Genomic DNA, 21,644 nt, shown 5'->3' with positions numbered 1-21,644 from the left:
GTAGTTTGGCGCGGTGCGGCAGTAATTTAGTCCCCCGGAAACACTTATCTGTGATTCTATATACTTGATAAAGTATTTGACAGTGTTAAACTCTATTTTACCCTAGAAATTTCATAAAGTATGAGTTAAAATGTTGTTAGAGTAAAGATGGAGTTGGCTGCCAAGATTATATCACACACACACACACACATCTAATTAACAAATATTGTATGAGGAGCACTGAAAGCAGTTGTTTCCCGTTATCTCATTTTAACTGCGCATCGGGTTTGTTTACACACGGCAGCCACATGATCTTATAGTTATAGTAAATATAGTAAATTATAGTATCGTAAGTACACTTACGGCATTTTAAATATTTCTCTTTTTCTTGTGGTGGAGTTGACAGGCGGTTTTGTAGTTTGGCGCGGTGCGGCAGTAATTTAGTCCCCCGGAAACACTTATCTGTGATTCTATATACTTGATAAAGTATTTGACAGTGTTAAACTCTATTTTACCCTAGAAATTTCATAAAGTATGAGTTAAAATGTTGTTAGAGTAAAGATGGAGTTGGCTGCCAAGATTATATCACACACACACACACACACACACACACACACACACACACATCTAATTAACAAATATTGTATGAGGAGCACTGAAAGCAGTTGTTTCCCGTTATCTCATTTTAACTGCGCACCGGGTTTGTTTACACACGGCAGCCACATGGCAATCAGACTCGACAGTGAACAACAACACCAACCATAAAATAGCCCACAGACTCGCCTCTCTAGCTCACTGCTCTTATCACAACATGCTTTGATATTTCGCTTGGATATTTAATATATTTTCATAATGCAGCGCTCAGAGGAAGAGAGGTTTTATATGAAGTGCAGGGCTGCTTATCTGTCTGTGTTCAGATCCAGCCTGGTTAATATGACTTCTAAAGATCAGTTGTGCATCGGTGAGCATAATTCAACTCAACATCTTTATACCTGCACGTTGGTCATAATATAAAGATTAGATATTATTGATAATATCAATAAATGGGTAACACTTCATAACTAATTCATAATTAGTTAGTTCATAATTCAGGAACAACACGTTGTAGATAATGCACATTCAAATAATATAGTATAATCAACATGAGTACATTAGTGAAAGGGATTCAATATATCTTCATAGTAATATCTGCTATTTAGCCAATGTCAGTGCAAAATATTATCACTAGGTTAATAGTCAGTGTATACAATGATTGTCCATCTTTGCTGTTTTGTCTCTCAGTTCTTCAGCAAGCAGGTAGAAATCCATCACAGAACGCTTTAGACAAATATTGGCCCCCAGGAACCAAGAAGCTGAATTTTGATGACTTTTGTGAAATACTTAAGAAAGAAAGACCAGCAGAACCAGACCAGCTTATGAGAATTTTCAAGAAATTTGATGTAAATTGTGATGGATATATCTCACACGAAGAGCTCAGCAGAATCCTTACTTCAGTAAGTGTTCAATTTGTTCCATTCGCTCTTTACAACAATGTTTGCCTGCTTTTATAATCATTTCACGTTTGTATTTTGATTTGTTTGTTTTAGTCTGGTGAAAAAATGTCACGTAAGGAAGTGGATGAAATCTTTTCCTTAGCAGATGTCAACAAAGATGGGAAGTTAGACTATGCAGAGGTATGATCTCCAAGCATTTGGTTGAAAAAGGGTGGTTTGTAATGACAATTGACAAATTATAGTATAAAATAGGTGAGTTGAATTAGCCAGCCTGCTGTTTAGTTCTGCAGGCTTCTCGAGTCTACTGCAGAGCAGTGTCAGACCGCAGCACTGAAGAAACTTGAGGCTGATGCCAAACTGAAGAGGCAGAACTTTGGCAACCAGTTGGACAACTCCCCACAGAGCTCAGAGTCCCAACCTGAGCTTCCAACTTCAGAGACACAGCCCAGAACAGAGCTGGAAACCACACAGAGGAAAGGTATGATACTGGGTCTGCACACAAGCACAAAACATAAAAGCACAATATATTATAGTGTAATATATTAGTAATTTATAATGCTACAGAATGCTTTTGCCTTCACTCTCTTTATTTTTGAAGTGAGGAATTTAGGGTTTAGGTTTTTTGGTAGAGTTTGTTTCTTCATCAGAACAGATTTGAAGAAATGTAGCATTACATCACTTGCTCACCACCGGTGGATCCTCTGCAGTGAATGGGTGCCGTCAGAATTAGAGTTCAAGCAGGTGATAAAAGCATCACAATAATCCTTCAGTCCATCAGTTAAAGTCTTGTAAAGTGAGAAGCTGCATGTTTTTAATAAACAAATCCATCATTAAGGCGTTTTAACTTTAAACATTCACTCCTGGCCATAATAAAAAAATGTCCATCCCCTGTTTTCCTGTCACATCAAAATCCACCAACATGTTTGTTTAGAACTGTTTTGGACTGTTTTGATTTGTAAGCAGTGCTTGATCTGTGCATATTCCTCAACTGATTAAGACAAGAGCACGTTTTCACTGGAGAAAGCAATATTAAGGATTTGTGTTTTAGCAGGAAGTAATTGTTTGGAGTTAAAAAATGCTTTTCACTTCACAAGACGTTAATTGATGGACTGTTATTATCAGCTGTTTGGACTCTCGTTCTGACGGCACCCATTCACTGCAGAGGATCCATTGGTGAGCAAGTGATGTCCTTATCTACATGTTGGCCTGAGGGTGAGTACATTTTCAAGGTTTTTATTTTTATTTTTTGGATGAACTGTTCCTTTAAAATGTGACAGTACAAGTCGGGTCGGGTTCAATCAGCTCTGCTTTACAGAATGGATTTCACATTTGGGTGTACAAAAAAGCAAACAAACACACAATTCTGTTTCCATTCCTCACACTGCAGTCTATTATATAGTAAGTAATGATTAAGCTATTGATCTCCCGTCATGTGTGATGAAAAATCATTTGGATTTGTGCCATGATGTGAGCTCAATAGAGGGTTTGCATAAGAAGGAGCTTTTAAAACCTTTCGATTAAGGCAGCCATTTGTCATTATTATGAGTAAGTGCAGGACTAGTGATACTTTGCTTTAGCTTTCGGGTGTTCAATTTTAAACATTGTTTTAAAGTGTGCAGTTCATTGTTCATTTTCTTTTTTGGATTTCTAAGTGATGCAGCTGTTGTAATGAAGATAGTCTCTATTTTTGCATATGACAGACAGTCGCTTATCATCCAGACCATCTTCAGCTCGCAGTCGTCGGTCATCTTTATCCACAGCCATCACCATGGGCGCTGGCAGCACTAAGAGTGGCAGACTGGTGGAGCCCAAATCTCTACAGGTACCAGCTGCATTGTGGGAGTGCCGGTTTCTTTTGGACTTTGCTTAAAATCTCTCTGCTAGAACTCTTAAGAATAGAGGTTAAGGTTGGGATAAGATTACACAATCAAAATATCATTAAATGAATATAATTTATATCCCCCCCCCCAATTAATCGGATTTTAAAAATTCTTTTTTTATTTTATTGACAAAAAACACACTATTCCACATTCTGCCTGATGTCCTTCAAACAAACGTGCCAACTGAATGCTATGAAAACATAGTGCTTAACAATTTATTAGACCTGCCGTAATAAAGAGAAAACACATTTTAGGAATCTGTCAAAAAAAAAATTTCAATCCAAAAATGTTATTGTCATTTAATGGGCAAATAAACTTAAACAACTAAATAGTATTTATTCACATAAAAAAGGCCTCCTATGCCCTTCATAACAGCTTGAATTCTTGCTGGCATTGTTTTTGTACTTTTTTATTGTAATTGGGTATCTGAAAAAAAAACACTATAAAGCTCTCTGCCTTTCTTTCATAGATAACAGGAATAATTATATTATAGCATTAGAAATAGCCTACTACTGGTACTAAAGAGCTTGCACATATTGGAGGTCTAACCAATACAGAAAGCTAAAAAGGATTTTGGTAATCACCAGTACTGTTAGTTTAGAGCAGCATTGGCACAAACCATAATTTGTTAAAAACCTTACATAAATTTGTTTTAATAAATGTAAGCATAGTATATAGTGAATATAGTTTAAATCTCTGCATTAAAAATTAAACGAATAAAGATGATAAAGACGAATAAAGTCACAAACTCAGTTGTAACCAATAGGTAAGAGTAATGTTCTACAGGAACACGTTCACTTTGATCACAATCAGGTCTTCCTGTCATTTCTTAATCCTGTTAAAAAGCGGTTATGAAGCGTCTGATATTTATATTCATACAATTACACGCTGTTATCCCCTTACAGTTCCTACTCTCATAAAATACTCGCAATGCATGTTGACCTTTAAACCTCGATTTAACTTTCAGCAACAGATATTTCAGCACAATGAATGTTTTTGCGCCCGCCGCTCATTCAGTGAAGATTACAACTTAACACAGACTGTCAGTACGGACTTTTATGCAAAAGTGGAAATGCTCGCGTGTTTTTGTGACATTTATACATAAGGATATGATCGTAAACTGAAAGTTTTTGCACTGAGGACACACACACACATCATCTGCCAAAGTGCCAGGGCAAGCCATTACGCTAATGCATTAGCTTAAAGCTTAAAATAAAGAATGCTCATGTTTTGGGCAGCTTGGATCACATAACTCTCCCGCAGCATCTCATTCTGTTTCCTCCATTATTTTTTAGATGTATTTTGTCCATAAAAATGCGTAATTCAGTGCTGTAATTTGACGCGACGTGCACTGTGGGCAGACCCGACTAATCGATCATGAGAATCGTTGTCGATGATTTTCATAATCGATTTTTATCGATTAGTTGTTGCAGCCCTAAAAAATATTTTTAAAATTAAACAACTGCTGTAAAAATCACAACTAGGAGTAACTGAGCTAAACAAGTTTCAATCAGGCAGTACCTTAAAATGTACTGTAACTGGCTTAGCTTTGCATTAGTATATTGCACTGCTAAATTAAAATGCTAAAATAAAAGTAACATGTTTTTAATGAATGAAATGTTATAACAAATTGTATACAAATATTTTTAGTCATTTAGCCGACAGAGACAGCGCTCATTAATCAGCAGAAACTAGATTATAAATGAGTCAAAGTTAGCATTATAGGCTAATTTCCATCTGTTGTCCCTGACCCATTCCTAAAAAGTCAACCTAAAAATGGAAGAAACAAACAAAGTAAAAATCAGTATAAAATAAAATAATAATTTAATAAATAAAATATCATTATTTTAAAGTAAAATAAAAGCATGACAAGGCTGAGTAATAATGGAATGAGCAATTAAGGAATAAATTGTTACGCACCCATGTAACAATCACAAGGTTCCTATCTAGGAACTTCCGTTTTGCCTACAACCTAAACTTTATCTAAACTCAAGTGCCTTAAGGGCATCTATACATTTGCTGTGTTTTTGTAGTATCGAAGCCTTTCGGTAGCAAATTTTCACCTGGTCGATATGAGTGCAGCTCTGCTATTGATCTCCTTCCCTTTGTTTGCACTCTTTTTGACTTTAACCTCAGCTGGTTTGCTTTACCACAGAAAAATAATGACCAAACTCGTCAAAGCTAAGAGATTGGAAAAAACTAGATGCTCTTGGGTGAAGAAAGTTCTATCGCCTTAGTTCCAGCCTGTTGTATTACCTGAGCCAGGAGCTTGATAATTGGGTGTAGGGATTGGAAAGGGTCAGGTTGTGTGTTTTTATGGTGGCTCGCGGTCTGTGCGCGAGACTTTAAATTACGGAGGTTCCTGGGAGGTGACAGGGCAGTGTATTAGTCCAGCCGAGTGACCCATCTCCTTGGGACACTACATCAGGGCCTTTTAAAGTAGACACTTGCCTCGGGTGCTTTTCTTCATTTTGATTCGGGGTGGACAAACCACCCAAGTGTTATGATTTGATCCTTAACACGTTTCACAACCCAGCATAAATTCTGGGAGGAAATTGCTTTTGTTGAAGAAGTGTCATTTCGGGAACATGTTTTTAGCACTCAGAAAAGAAGCATAAACCAATTCTAAACATTAAAAGGCCTCTGTGGCACCTGAGGACAAGGTTTATTTCCCAAAACTACTCTCTGATGGGTCAGAAAGGAGGCTGTTTGACTCCGATTTTTTGATTACTTGATGATTTAGAGTATATTTGCTGTAACATTTTAGCTAGACCTAAACAACAGCAGTTAAAAGAGCAAAAAGACTTGCTTTAGACAAGAATTTATGGGTTTCCTCAGGCATTGTTACTTTTAATTACATTATTAGTGCATATAATATGAATTTCAATGGGCTGTATTGAAATTTTGGCTTATTCTTATATAATTTACATACTGAAATAAATATTTGATTTAGTTTCGTTCCACCCAGGTCTTTGATTGCCTTTGTTTTAGCAGATGTCAATACAATAGCGCCACCCTGTGGTTGCATCTTCAACTTCCTCCAAAAACATTTCTTGCTGGAATTATGATACTGCAGTTGTTTAATGTTTCTACTGTGTTGTACCTTTAACACCTATTTCACCAGGATTGGCATCATACTCTTATGAGAGGTTGTTTTTATCTGGAGGAAGATGGAACCATTGTTTCTCTTCAGTATCGCCTGGTAATACCAGAGACTACCAGCGTCTACCTGACCATATGGCCCCTCAACCTTAGCCCGATTCCTGGTAAATATATGGTGTTAAAGACCGAAGTTACTGAAGTTACCGATTTTCAATTATTCAAAGTATTCAATTAAGCAGATTAGTGAATTTTGTAGTAGTAATTTTGACTGTATGTGTATGCCACAGAGAAGCCTTCCCCGTGGATGTGTGTGGACACAGCTCTCTATGTGGTGACAGGGAATGAGACCAAAGAAGATTCAAATTTGGTTTGCTTTACTGAGTTAAGGGATAAGGAGGTTGGTAAATGTTTCCATTTTCTATCTAAATATAATAGTATTTATATTATTGAATCATAATGCCTGCTTGTATGTAAAGTATGTTGACATTCTCTTTTAAGCAATGATTCTCTGACACAATTACCTTTTCCATTTGACTTTTAATAATTTAATCTTTTTATATACCGTTCCACCTCAGGCTAAATGAATAAATATTAATGGATGTGTTGATATAATTGGGCATTTCAAAAGGGTAACAGGGTTGGTTTGTAATGCTGATGTTTATGCAAATATACTACACATGTAGACTTTTCATACACTTTTCATGTTTGTACAAAATCATTATAAAAGCATCCTACTGACAAATATAACGAATCATAAAATAAAGTGATAAATAAGAGAAGTCTTGTCCACAGAGTTCCTGAATGCAAGGCGACATCATTGTGACAATATTCAAAAACAGAAAAATATGACAGTGTCAGGGTACAACTGTAACTTTTTAAAAATATGTTATGTCAGCTAACATTGAAAAATAAATGTAGAGAGAATAAAGACAAAAGGCTCTCTCTCTTTATCTCTCTCTTTCTATGTATGATATGTTTAGAAATAAATATCTGTATTAACAATATTATCTATATTAATAGTAAATGTTTGCATCAGCTATTCATTGTTGAACATTTTTACATTAATACAATATGAAAAAAAACAAGAGTTAAGTAGGAAATGTCTTTAAGTATAAAATATAAATATATATTGGTATATACAAAGTATAGCCTATATATTAAAATATCAAAATGCTAAATAGAGAACTGCATCAAGGCAAAACAAAGGTCATTGGAATTGTAATCAAATGATTACCATTTATAACAGTATGTTTGATGAACAGAGGTTTCTGTGGAGAGGAGAGCTCAGTGCCGGCTCATATCTGCTCTTGCCCTTCACCACTGGCTGCAGATTGATGAAGAGGACGAGGAAGACTTCCACTAAAACTGCTCAGCTAGTCAACCGCACCCAGTCTGGAGAGCTGGAGCTAACCAAAGAGTTCAAGTTAGTCAATTCTAATGTTAACAAATGTACAATGAGTTAGGGTGGAGGGCTGAATAAATGTTTGATTACTGAATTTAGGTTATTTTAGGTATCTGACATTATACTGAATTTATGCAAAGATGCTGTACTGTTTTGTTCCACAGGGCGGCATTGTCTGACATCTTTGAAGTGATTGATTTGGATGGCAGTGGTCTGCTGAGCCTAGAGGAGTACAACTTCTTTGAACAGAGAACCAGTGGAGAGAAATGTGATGAGGATGCCTGGGCCATCTGCAAAGGTCCTTATACAAACACACTGTAAATGAAACCGACACATCGCATTTGTTAAATGAAATCCAATACTTGTTTCTTACTAATTTTGGGATGCTAATTCCTATCTTCCTCTTGCCAAGTTTTAACTATTTGTTCAATTCACAACCGATTTTCACATGTATGACATGAAAATACATTTAATACAAAAATTAAGATTTAAATGACAGATTTTGTGAAAAAAAGCTTATTTATTTATACATTTGTGCTTATATACAGTTCTTTGACATTAAATGGTGTATTTGAACATATTTTTGATGCAATTGAATCATTATTGACAAGTAAATGTCTTTGGTTGTTGTGATAAAGTCTTCAATAATATTTTATTTTTTAAAAATTTGTATAAAAATGTTGCTTCCAGATCTTGAACAAGTAATATCCAATCTAGTCTAATAATATGCATTTCTATAACCGTATTTGCTCTCCTATAGAGAATTTTGACACAAAGAACAATGAGTTAACTAGACAAGGCTTCCTGGAGCTCAACCTGATGGAAGCGAATGATCGTGAGGGAGACCCCAGAGATTTGTGGCTCACCCTGGAGGCCATGGGCTACAACCACAGTTTGGAGATGGTGGAGGTACAAAGGTCTTTGAGACTAACTTATAATTCCAACTAATAAAAAACTGAAGATGTTTTTGCAAGGGTTTAGGGAACATGTCCTTTATTTCTAAATGGAATAATTTTTTGTGTAGCTAACTTGTAGCCAGTGTAATCAGAACATGCTGAGCTAATTTCTGTGTACATTATTTCTTTTTTCTACCAGGCCTGTCCGTTTGTCATTGAAGTCTACTGTGAGGATGCCAAGGCAACTCTTCAGGCAGTTCATTTGGATTCTGGGATCAAGATGTTGAATTCTGCTGTACAGAGGTCTATCACGTCAAAAGCAGAGGCCAGATCTCTCAAAGGTCATGAGAATGTCTTGATTTATACATACAAAGGAGAGAGCAGAATTTCATCAGTCGTTGCCAATAAGGTATGTTGATTATTGTTTTATGTCACTTAGCTGTTAAAAAGAGTTTAAAAAGCCAACTCTTTCAAAAATGCCTGTGTAGGCCTCACTTTAGCACCTCTGGTACTTAACATTCACCGGGAATAAAACAAAGTAACTGGAATGCTTTATAGAAAGGAACCCTGGCCATGAGTAGAATTTCAATGTCCTGATTTGCCATTATATAGGCAAAGTCAGCTGAAAGACCATTCCAACAGATAGAAGGGAATTAGATCTGCTAATAGGACTTGAGATTTTGCCATAGTCAGAGGAAATAATGATCTGAAATATACACTAATGTTTGGGGTCGGTACGATTTGTAAAATGTTTTTAAAGAAGACTCTCGTGCTCACTAAGGCTGCGTTTATTTGATCAAAAATACAGTAAAAACTGTAATATTGTGAAATATTGTTACAATTTGCACAATAATTAATTTCTATTTTTTATATATTTTGAAATGTCTTTTATTCCTGTGATGGCAAAGCTGAATTTTCAGCATCCATTACTCTGGTCTTCAGTGTCACATGATCCTTCAGAAATCATTCTAATATAATGATTTGCTGCTCAAGAAACATTTCTTATTAATATCAATGTTGAAAATGGCTGTGCTGCTTAATATTTTTGTAAAAACCGTGATCATTTTTTTCAGTGTTTTTTGATGAATAAAAAGTTCAAAAGAACAGCATGTGAAATAGAAATATTTTTTTATCAATTTAATGCATACTTCCTGAATAAAGGTACTTTTTTTTTTACTGATCCCAAATTTTTGAATGTTAGTGTTCACATTTCCTATGGCATTGTGGTTAATGAATGGTTCTAAAACGTAATGTAATGTTTTCTTTTCACCTATTTTTCCTGTCACTTTCGATGCCGTAGTCCAATCAGAAAATGACGGTGCACATCAACAATGAACAAAGCAAGAACTGTGTGAGCAGCAGGGGCATGAGTGTGTTTGCTGTGGAGGTTCCTGCTAGGACTAAAATGGTGAGATACACCATTTTCACTCACAAATAGAGACCAGTTTCTTCTGTAGATGCGGGATGAGGTGCATTTCATGCTCTGTTTCCCATTCTCAATTAGAACTAATAAAAGAACCAAACTAGAGCGAGGCTAGTTGCACATGACAGACAATCAGATTTACACTTATGATGAATATCTTTAAGAATTATGCCCTCTTTTGGTCTCTGTTCAGGTATGTCAGCACGTCATGGCTTTAAATGATCAACAGGAGTGGACTTACAACTGTGTTGAGACCATCATACCAAGTTTGTAAATGCCTCAGTAACGGTAGGAACTTATTATGAGTCAAGAAATAATGTAGTGCTATTTGTAATATTTGTGTAATTTGTTTAGCTACAATGACCATTGTAAACATGTTTAATAATAGCTGTCAAAAGTTATCATGTTTGTTTGTTTTTGCGGTTTCTGTAAGCATTATCAATGTTATTACAGTACATTCAATATATTAATGTTTTTTATTGTAAAAAAAGCAATTATTTTCAATTGTTTTTGTGATTATTGTCAGATTTGTTTGTTATTTGTTTGTTTGTTTGTGATTTACTTGTTTATTATTTAAATTATAACAATGATTTTAAAGTTCACACAATGATTTAATATAATTTCCGTGGACGGTTTGTTTGGAAGAATTTATTTATTTATTTATTTATTTTTTGCACATTCACCCCAGTCCATAATGTCAGGTAACCAATCACATTACATGTCATATCAGTTTGATTTCCTATGAAACAATTCCTATGTAACAATTTAACATAAGCAATATAAATACTATAATTTAGTTTTAAGCACTAGTCTGGCATTAAGCTAGTGGGCAAACATACAATCCAAATTCCAGAGTGTTATACACACAGACCTAAATTTTATTCGCCCCTGACCTTTAGCTCCACATGTAGGTTTGAGCTTCTATTTATAACTTTCAGTCAATTATTTTGCCCTTTGACTTTCACTACTGTAACTGTAGAACAAGACACTAAAGGTCACATGACATGTGAGGAGTATTTAAACCACATTCCTTTGCTCGCCATCTCTCACCAACAAAGTAAACTTCTTTTCAAACTTTGCATTCAATGTGTAGCCTATGTGTTATCTAGTTTTGTTAGAGATTTTTGTATAACAATCTTTTATCCAAAATGTGGCTCCCACATCTGCTTCTCTTGCATTGTCACATTTTTGGAATTTCTTAGCATAGCGTTTCCAAATACATTGCATACACATTTATAAACGTTACATAATAATTTTGGCTGGGGAATAATCTTGTCCACATTGTTCATGATTGTTCAATTCGTAAACGGCTCGTTCATATAAGTCGGATCTTTTCAATGAATCGGTTTGCAAAACCTTTCTGAACCATTCATTGACAAATCGAGCGAGTCGGACTGAATCGGTCTGTGCGGTTCTCGAGTCACCAGACCTTGTGGGATCATGTCCGATTCAAAATACAGGAAATTTGACTTGATAACACCAGTGTTAATGAAACAGAATTAAAAAAAATATATAACTTAGCATAAATTTGTTTTATGCCAGGGATGAATGGATGGCGTAACTTCTGCGGCGTGACATAATCGCGGAATATTTTTTTCCGATTCTTTAAATCAACCTGTTCAAAAGAACCGATTCGCGGAAATGATTCGGACTTGATGCAACCGAACTCGGTGGTCTTTCTAGCTGAACTGTTTTTAGACACCTTTGACATTTCACCCACTGCCAAAAGCAGGAGCCGCTGCGCATTGACAGCAACCCGTCTCATCATGTTGCAGAGCGCATTTAATTTAGAAAGTAAAAACTTGAAGGAGCGTTTCGAATCGGTCTGTGCGGTTCTCGAGTCACCAGACCTTGTGGGATCATGTCCGATTCAAAATACAGGAAATTTGACTTGATAACACCAGTGTTAATGAAACGGAATTAAAAAATATATATAACTTAGCATAAATTTGTTTTATGCCAGGGATGAATGGATGGCGTAACTTCTGCGGCGTGACATAATCGCGGAATATTTTTTTCCGATTCTTTAAATCAACCTGTTCAAAAGAACCGATTCTCGGAAATGATTCGGACTTGATGCAACCGAACTCGGTGGTCTTTCTAGCTGAACTGTTTTTAGACACCTTTGACATTTCACCCACTGCCAAAAGCAGGAGCCGCTGCGTATTGACAGCAACCCGTCTCATCATGTTGCAGAGCGCATTTAATTTAGAAAGTAAAAACTTGAAGGAGCGTTTTGTAAGGGCGTGAAGATTTCTTTACAGGCAGTCTTGTAGCAGCGACCATGATGTGGAGGAGGCGTGCCTGCAGTCACGTCCCTAGTCTACACGGCATCAGTGCTGTATTGAGTGAAATCTGTACAGAACGCAGTGTTTGCATCTCCCATCTTAAGTACTAGGACTTTATTCTTTATGAATATGCATTAGCCATGTCCTATCGAGTGCAGTGTTGTGTAACAGTCCATAGTATATGTGTGTCCTATAAGTCACAAGAACACATCAATAGGGTTGATGTGATGTAAACATTGTACTGGATGGCAAAGTCAGGGTTGTTGTCTCTTATGGTTCAGGGTTTATGAGTGTATTTCTTAACATACCCTTCAACATGAGTTGTTTTATCTTTTATCATGAGTTGATCATCACTTGTCTCGTCCGTGATGTCTTAGATTGGCAGGCTGGTCATTGGTCAGAATGGGATTATGTCAACACCTGCTGTTTCCTGTGTGATCCGAAAAATCAAAGCCGTCGGGGGTATCATCCTGACAGCCAGTCATAACCCTGGCGGCCCCAATGGAGACTTCGGCATCAAGTTCAACATATCTAGTGGAGGTTAGAGATGCATGCATGAATTAGTAATTAGTAATGAAGGATTAAAGACTGTATTGAACTGGAATTCAGTTTGTCTGGTTTGTCTTTCCCAGGTCCTGCACCAGAGGGCATCACAGACAAAATCTTTCAGATCAGCAAGAGCCTCCAGGAATATCACATCTGCCCTGAGCTCAAGGTGGACCTCTCAGCCATTGGGAAGCAGACCTTTGACGTTGACACGTTCAAGCCCTTTACTGGTACCATTTTTGAGTTTTACTATTTGCCAGTTACATAAAATCATTTTTCAGTTCATATTTGATTAATGTGTCTACAGTATGGTTAACAGTCTTGTATCTTTTGCAGTTGAAATTGTGGACTCAGTGGAATCCTATGCAGAGATGCTGAGAGATATCTTTGATTTTGCTGCTCTGAAAGAATTGCTCTCAGGACCCAATCATATCAATGTACGGCTTGATGCAATGCATGGAGGTATGGATTTTATTCCCCTAAAAACATCAAAAGCATGCATAAGTCCTCTGAAACAACAGTTACATAAACAGTATGTAAAGCAACTGAAGACTGACTCTTTCTGTGTTTTTCACACTAGTTGTGGGTCCCTATGTAAAGAAGATTGTGTGTGAAGAACTTGGCTCGCCTGCTAACTCTGCTGTTAACTGTGTCCCCTCTGAGGACTTTGGGGGACACCATCCCGACCCTAACTTAACATATGCTGCTGACCTGGTCAACACTATGAAGGGAGGTGAATATGACTTCGGAGCAGCTTTTGATGGTGATGGTGTAAGTCTAAAAGTTTATATCTTAAGTTTATAACCACATACGCTGCTGTTCAAAAGTTAGGGGTTACGCAGATTTAAAAATATATATTTTTAACAAATTCTCTTCTGCTCTCCAAGTCTGTATTTATTTAATTTAAAAAACAGTGAAAACAGCAATATTGTGAAATATTATAACAATTTAAAATAACTGTTTTCTATTTTAATATCTTTTAAAATTGTATTTTTTCATGTGATGGCAAAGCTGAATATTCAGTAGCCATTAATCCAGTCTTCCTTCCAGTCACATAATGCTTCAGAAATCATTAAAAAAGGCTGATTTTATATATATATATATATATATATATATATGTGTGTGTGTGTGTACAAAAAATTCAGGATTCTTTGATGAATAGAAAGTTCAAAAGAACAGCATTTATTTTAAATTGAAATCTTTTGTAACATTATACATATTTTTACTGTCAGTTTTGATCAATTTAATGCATTCTTGCTGAATAAAAGTATTTGAAAAACTGCTTCCAAACATTTCCACAATAGTTGTGCTTTTAATTATGCAATTAAAATCAACCAAGAAATTAAACCTCATCGTCATATTTCCCTTCTTGCTGTTCTATTTGCAGGATCGTAACATGGTTCTGGGTAAGCATGGATTCTTTGTAAACCCCTCAGACTCTGTGGCAGTCATCGGTGCCAACATTACATCCATTCCTTATTTCCAGAAGACTGGCGTGAAGGGTCTAGCTCGCAGTATGCCCACCAGTGGGGCTTTGGACAAGTATGATCATCTAAGCTCACTTATATTTTATGATTTAGCCCTATGTTTAACCATCTCAATAAGTGTGCACTACACACGCCATAGTATCTCATAAACTTTAGAGCAATATATTATTTGTTTTTGCCATACAGTGTTGCCAAAGCTTTGAAGATGCAGCTTTATGAGACTCCCACAGGCTGGAAATTCTTTGGAAACTTGATGGATGCTGGCAAGTTATCCCTCTGTGGTGAAGAAAGCTTTGGTACTGGTGAGTAGCTATGAAACCATTGGTGTTATTCAGTCAAATAGGATATTTTAACTCGCTATTAACCTGCTTAAAGGTTTTATGCTGAAAAGCTTTTATTTTTAGTATTTAAATGAGTGGGTAAATACTTAAAAATATATATTATATATATACAGTGGTGTGAAAATTTTTTGCCCCCTTCCTGTTTTTTTTTAATTGTTTGCATATTTGTCACACTTAAAAGATTCAGATCATCAAACAAATTTTAATATTACACAAAGATAACCTGAGTAAATACAAACTGCAGTTTTGAAATTATGATTTCATTTATTATGTGAAAAAAGCGCAGTTCTTTCATGATTTAAGAGGAGGGGCAATTCATTTTTCACGTAGGGCGAGGTAGGTTTGGACAGCTTTTTTTCCCTTAATTTTTCCCTTAAAAAAAACTGCATTTTGTATTTACTTGCATTATCTTGCTAGTGGGTGCAGGACTCTATAATTCATAAATGTAAGTGAGGATAGCAAAATAAAGTGAACTGACATACCCAACAATTATTCATACAGTGGATTACCAGTAAAATTTGGGATCAAAAATATTCAGACAATTTGAGCTGACCTTGTTTTGCTTAAAGGGGTCCTATTATGCTCTTTTACAAAGTCTTGATTTTGTTTTGGGGGTGTACTAGAACAGGCTCATACTAGGTTGTTCGGAAAACACATTATTTTTCACATTTTATATTATTACAACACCTCTCTCCCCAGTCTGGCATGAAAGGCTCGAATAGTTCCTGTTATCAGGCCCGCCTTCTGAAATACGAAATGTGCTGTGATTGGTTAGCTGGGCCAGTGTGTGTTGTGATTGGCAGCACTTGGCGCCTGGTCAGGAAATGTCACGCCCCTTACCATAACCGCCTGCGAGCTTCAGTGTAAATATTGCATCAAAATCAAATCAATTTGAGCGCGATTTAAACCTGGATGATTGTAATCACTCTAAGTTCATCTGCCTTGGGAAGGCTAGCGTGTCTCCGACATAGTGATAACACTCGTTGCCTTCTCTAGTGCAGCTCAACCAGGTCTCGTCCCATTCCTCGATCTTTGTGATGTCACAAATCTCGGAAAATATGCGTTGTAGTCCAAACGAGTCGTTCGTTGTAGTTTTTGAAAAGTGACTTCTGTTAAATAAAAAAATGTCCCTTTGAAGTGGACTTTGAGCTTTGTAACTTTGCAGATCTTTTTATGCTCAAACAGCAACATTACAGACTGACTAAAGTTGAAAAAGTGAAAAAGCATAATAGGCAGGGGTGCACATAAGTGGTCCGCATGTGCGACCAAAATAAGAAATGCGCTGTGTAAATGAGTTCAGAGCGCGCGTTTGTGTACCGACATGGGCTGTGTTTCCTAAAATCATCGTAAGCCTAAGTACATCGTAGACCCATTGCCACCTATGGAGCTACGATCAACTTAGCCTTACGATGCTTTTGGTAAACGCAGCCATGGTTGACAGCTGTTAATGCACAATTACCATTTTAGATCCTGTACTGTATAAGATTTCTATTCAAACTGAAACATAAATCTAGGCAAACGTTTTCAAAGCACAATGCAAAACTGTGACAGCAACCCGCCAAAATAAAAGCTTGCTGATTTTAAGTTTGAAAATGAAAAATGAAAATAATTCAAATTAAAGAATAATAATCAGGGTTCAAATAAAAAATATTAGCATTTTATTTTTAAGTTTACTATAAAATAATTGTATTTGTTTAATTCTCCCTTTTTAATTTAAAATAAAATAGTATTATCACACTTTATTATTTAGTTTATTATTTTATTGAAAAAAAAAAACTAAAAGTGCAATAATATTATCACTATTATTAATGTATTTTTTATAGTGATGGGTCACACCATGTGCTGTGTGAGGACCAAACCAAATCTCCAGGTTCTCATATAAGAACCAGGCTGAAAAAACTATGTGCACCCCTGATAATAGGACCCCTTTAAGTGTTTTTTTTTTCTTTAATTGCTAATGCAACCTTTTTACACCACACAATCAACAAAATTAAGTAGTGCTTGGTAATTGGTTGGCCTAAATTGGCATTATCTAATTGTGTACTTAAATTTAACAACTGAATAATTTTTGGTTAATTGTAATCCATTACATACCTTTCTATCATAGTTATCTGACATTATCAAGATGAATTTGTTCTGACACAGTTGAGTTCTTCAGTTGAGAACTCTGAGTTCTTGTCATATTTTATTTCCATTTTCTAAACTATAGCGCAGTGTTTTCCAACCTTTCTTTAGTCGCGACACCCTTTGGAAATTTTAACACTTGTGGCACCCTACAAAATGTATTTTGTCACAATATTTGAATTTCTAACTTCGATATGATCATTTGAAAAGTATAGATATTCGGTACAGCAGGGAAGAACTTCACGTTATATTATGTCATACAGATATTTTTAATATTATGAAAAAATTGTGTCCATCAATGGTGGCAATCAATAGGCTAATTTCTAATGAAGAGACCAATTTATATGACAGATTTTTAATGTAGGCTTTTATGCATATGTAAACATTATTTAATTACCATTTTAACTAGCTATCTCACACATTTTTGCTCACTCTGTGTTTTTTTATTTTTATTTTACAGTGGGGTAATTTTGGCGCAGTAGCACGAGATAGCTTGATTTCAAACTTGTCATGTTTTATTCAAAGTAAGCAGTCAGTAATAAAATGTAACAAATAAAGAAATTAATAATGATAGCACAAATAAAAAATAACTACAGGCCTTCAAATTAAATAAATTGCTTTTTAGTTTTTCAGGTAGGTCTAACAGTAGGGTTAAGATATTTAACTTTTTTTTTTTTTTTTTTACCAATTATCCAAATAATGTTTAGTCCTAGAAAGCTATTATTATTATCAGAACGCGTGAGCATAACATAGCGGTTAGCAGATCAGTGAATGAAAGGGCAGCATTACCAGAGTTGCCCATATACCACACCATGTTACAGCACAGTAGGGCTATTGCAGACAGAAACAATACTGTACTACATCCATGTTTCCTGTCAGCTCGATTTTTGAGTGGACTTTGCCATTCCGATGAGCATGAACGGTATACGAGTGGAGCGACTGAGCGGAGCGCACACGTATAGAGTGGGGTAATATGCAGAGTGTCACACCACGTGAAAGTGAAACCTGAGCAGTGAACATTTTTGGCAGCCGAAATCTCTAAGTATTGGCTACATCAGAAATGGATATTATATAATAGATGCTTTTTTTGAACATTTTAGCAATTTAAAAATATTAAAAAAGGACGGAAGAAAATGTGAAAGAAGAAAAATAAAAATATTTTTTACACGGCACCCCTGCTCTCGACAGACGGCACCCCGGTTGGGAAACACTGCTATAGCGAATAAACTGATATAATGTGAGAAATGTTGAAGGTGTCTAAATAAATTTTGGTTTGACATACAGTATATACACGCCTAGTAACTCAAATGTTTGAAGATGCTGATTATTTTGAGGTTGTACACTGTAAAAAAAAAAATTTTTAAAGGAAAAAAATGTGATGTGTCATACAGAGACTTTAAAAAAGGACTGCCCTTTTACTGTTTTCACTGTAAACTGTATGATAATTAGTAATTTTGACAACTATAAATTTTACAGTATTTTACAGGGGGGGAAAAAAAGACAAATAATGTGATGTTAAACTGTTTACAGTTTCTCACCACGTAAGGTAACATAATTAATCATGTTTTTACTGTAGCATTTGTACTTTTTATCTGTAAAACATACAAATATTTTAACAGTTTATATTAAAGGGATAGTTCACCCAAAAATGAAAATTCTGTCAGTAATTACTCACCTCATGTCGTTCCAAACCTGTAAGACCTTCGTTCTCGGTCATCTTCGGAACACAAATTAAGGTATTTTTGATGAAATCCGAGAGCTCTCTGACCCTGCATAGACAGCAACACAACTATCACGTTCAAGGCCCAGAAAGGTAGTTAGGACATCGTTAAAATAGTCCATGTGACATCAGCGGTTCAACTGTAATTTTATGAAGCTATGAGAATACTTTGTGCGCAAAGAAAACTAAAATAACGACTTTATTCAACAATTCTTCTCTTATGAAGCTAATAAAGTTAGAAATGTGTTTTTCACCACCACTTCCATTATGTTTTCATAGTAAGTCAAGCTCTTTCCTCTCAAAATATGAAAGATAGCTTGATTTCTCATGATACAACTTTTTAAAGTGCTGTTTTTTGGTAGGTTCTGATCACATCCGGGAGAAGGATGGTCTGTGGGCAGTTCTCGCATGGCTCTCAATCCTGGCCACTCGCAAGCAGAGCGTAGAGGATATCATGAAAGACCACTGGCAGAAGTTTGGAAGGAACTTCTTCACAAGGTAACCGCAATAAAGTGACATGCTGATCTCTGTAGCTTGACTGTCCTCTGCTGGTAGACTTTTGGAAGTCACCAGACTTTGTCCCAAATCTCTGTTTCAGGTATGACTATGAAGAGGTGGACTCAGATGCTGCGAATAAGATGATTGATCACTTACAGACGACTATGTCTGCTAAAGCCTTTGTAGGGCAGAAGTTCTCCTCAGGGGATAAAACATATCAAGTGGAGAAGGCTGATAACTTTGAGTACACAGACCCTGTCGATGGCAGTGTTTCAAAAGGACAGGTGAGTCAGGTGTACACAAAACTATAATAATAATAATATAACATAATATGATTAAACATAAATTATTTATGATCATAAGGTCAGCCCATTGCTTAATTAGTTTTTTAATTAGCTCTCCTGTAGATTTCAGGTCACGTTGATGTTCTGATGTGCATTTGTTCATATCTAGAATTAGATAGATTTATATATTTCTATAATATTTATGATTGTTTATTTACTAAAAAGAAAAATATTTGATCAAAAATACATTGTGATAATTTTGTATTCAGACTAATTTAAAGAGCAATTTCTTTCTTTATGTAATTTATTCCTGTGATGGCAAAGCTGAATTTACTCCAGTCTTCAGTGTCACATGATCATTCTAATATGTGATTCTTATTATAATCAACATTTTTTTATTCTCTTTCATTCATTTATCTGAAATAAAAAATTTCTACTCGTATAGTAATTTTTAAAAATATATTTACATGTATTTTATCCCTTTTTATGACTGCTGATTGTCCGTTCTTTTAAACATCAGATATTGAAATGACATTGATATGTAGATATTCGTTGATATGATTTCTCTGATGAAATTACGGATGATCTGTATTACTGTTGTTGAGAGAATAGCCTCATCATGCCCTTTGTGTTTGAAATAGCTCATGAAAATACCATCCAAACAAACCGTCTTGGAGGCGTTTAGTCTAAACGCCTTTCTCAATTTCATAGAAATTTGTGCATGCTTTCCAAAACACAGTATGTTGGCCATCATCCCTGTTTCCTGTCTTCGTGCTTATTTAGGGTTTGAGGATCATCTTCTCTGATGGCTCACGTATCATCTTCCGTCTCAGCGGGACAGGCAGTGCTGGGGCAACCATCAGGCTTTACATTGACAGCTATGAGAAAGACCCCCAGAAAATTTATCAGGACCCACAGGTAAACTGGTCAAAATATGTTCTCCCACCACATATACTTTTACATAAAATGTTATTTATTTATTTTACTTTTTTTTTTTTTTTTGATTTTTTTTTTTAAGTAAGTCTGTTGTAATGTAGCAGTAATCAATTTTGACATGCTCATCCCTGCACATATGGTTAAAGATCCATTTCACTCAATTTGATCGGCTCAAAGTGGATCACAAGTGTATTAATCTGTCTTAAAGAATCAACCTCAGACACGCTTAGAATTGAGCTATGATGACGTTTTAGTTCCAGCAGTTATTTTCATCTTGAGTTTTGAGGCTTGAGTTACTGTAGGACAAAAGGATTCTAATTTTTACTACAAAACACTGAATTTGGACCGTCTGTTTTCATTTAGTCTAAATCAAAAGTCCCTATTGTATTTGTCTCATTTTGTGGTTCCCTAATAGTGCACTTGTAACATTTCTATCCTCATTAAGATTATTAACATTGTCTCAACTGTTCATGCTGAACAGGTCATGCTGGCTCCTCTGGTGGACATTGCCTTGAGGATCTCTCAGTTACAGGAAAAGACGGGCCGCACCGCTCCAACTGTGATCACTTGATTATCCTAGAGCCATATTCACCTGATCCAGCCCAGACTAGCTCTCACTGTACGCAGCAATGCCTTACTTTATCAGTCTCATACCCCAGTCATTGTGTTCAATGTGTCCTCAAGAAAGTGTCACATTTCTAGTGTTCCACATGCACAATCAAAGATCTATATCAATTATAAATAGAGAGAGTATAAAATAAAGTCTATAAAATGAATAGCTTGTTGGTGATTTGTTCTTAAGGAAGTCATGCTTTTTTCATGCACTATATGATTTGTCATTGGGACTAAAGCGCTTAACTTTTCTCTGTGTCTGCTAGATCTATCATATTTGGAATCTAAAAACAACAGCTACGTTTTATTCATATACACAGTTTGTCTTTCATTTGAGGCTGAAAGTAGTAACTATTACGCTACGGGGTGTTATTAGTGGATAAAGAATCCTAAAGGCAGGAAACCTGCATAAAATATATTGTGCCTTTAAATTAGCACCACAAATAGCACAAGTGTCTGTCAATGGGAGTTGACACTTAAAAGCTCAGATTACCATAACTTACTTTTTTTTAATATTTTTTTTTTTTTGAAGAGTCTTCTTTATAACCTAAATCTGGGTGATGGCATCTGTTCAAAGTAAAAGCCTTTAACAAATAATTATTACCAGTTTGGTCGCTGAAAAAATCATCACAC

The 21,644-nt window shown here is 35.7% G+C and overlaps 2 protein-coding genes across 2 annotated transcripts; both read left to right on the top strand.

The window, feature by feature from the left end:
• The first annotated feature begins 668 nt into the window (after window positions 1–668).
• Window positions 669–10,622, top strand: LOC107556543 (EF-hand calcium-binding domain-containing protein 7). Its single transcript, XM_016239685.1, has 13 exons — window positions 669–940; window positions 1,261–1,472; window positions 1,566–1,652; window positions 1,755–1,950; window positions 3,173–3,294; window positions 6,477–6,618; window positions 6,742–6,851; window positions 7,717–7,877; window positions 8,021–8,154; window positions 8,617–8,765; window positions 8,952–9,161; window positions 10,053–10,160; window positions 10,369–10,622. Exons 1-13 carry the CDS (start codon window positions 832–834, stop codon window positions 10,447–10,449), a joined length of 1,821 nt encoding a protein of 606 aa, XP_016095171.1. The 5' UTR covers window positions 669–831; the 3' UTR covers window positions 10,450–10,622.
• Window positions 10,623–12,826: 2,204 nt separating this feature from the next.
• LOC107556550 (phosphoglucomutase-1-like) lies at window positions 12,827–21,175 on the top strand. The gene is made up of 10 exons (XM_016239692.1): window positions 12,827–13,003; window positions 13,096–13,239; window positions 13,346–13,471; window positions 13,590–13,780; window positions 14,397–14,551; window positions 14,683–14,798; window positions 19,044–19,179; window positions 19,280–19,463; window positions 20,247–20,381; window positions 20,881–21,175. The coding sequence occupies exons 1-10, from the start codon at window positions 12,874–12,876 to the stop codon at window positions 20,968–20,970; spliced, it is 1,407 nt and encodes a 468-aa protein (XP_016095178.1). The 5' UTR covers window positions 12,827–12,873; the 3' UTR covers window positions 20,971–21,175.
• Window positions 21,176–21,644: the final 469 nt, after the last annotated feature.

This window comes from Sinocyclocheilus grahami, unplaced genomic scaffold, assembly GCF_001515645.1.
Source record: "Sinocyclocheilus grahami isolate Dianchi unplaced genomic scaffold, SAMN03320097.WGS_v1.1 scaffold572.1, whole genome shotgun sequence".
NCBI classification, from domain to species: domain Eukaryota; kingdom Metazoa; phylum Chordata; class Actinopteri; order Cypriniformes; family Cyprinidae; genus Sinocyclocheilus; species Sinocyclocheilus grahami.
The sequence above is the reverse complement of the archived record's forward strand: the minus strand, read 5'-3'. Positions and strand labels throughout refer to the sequence as shown.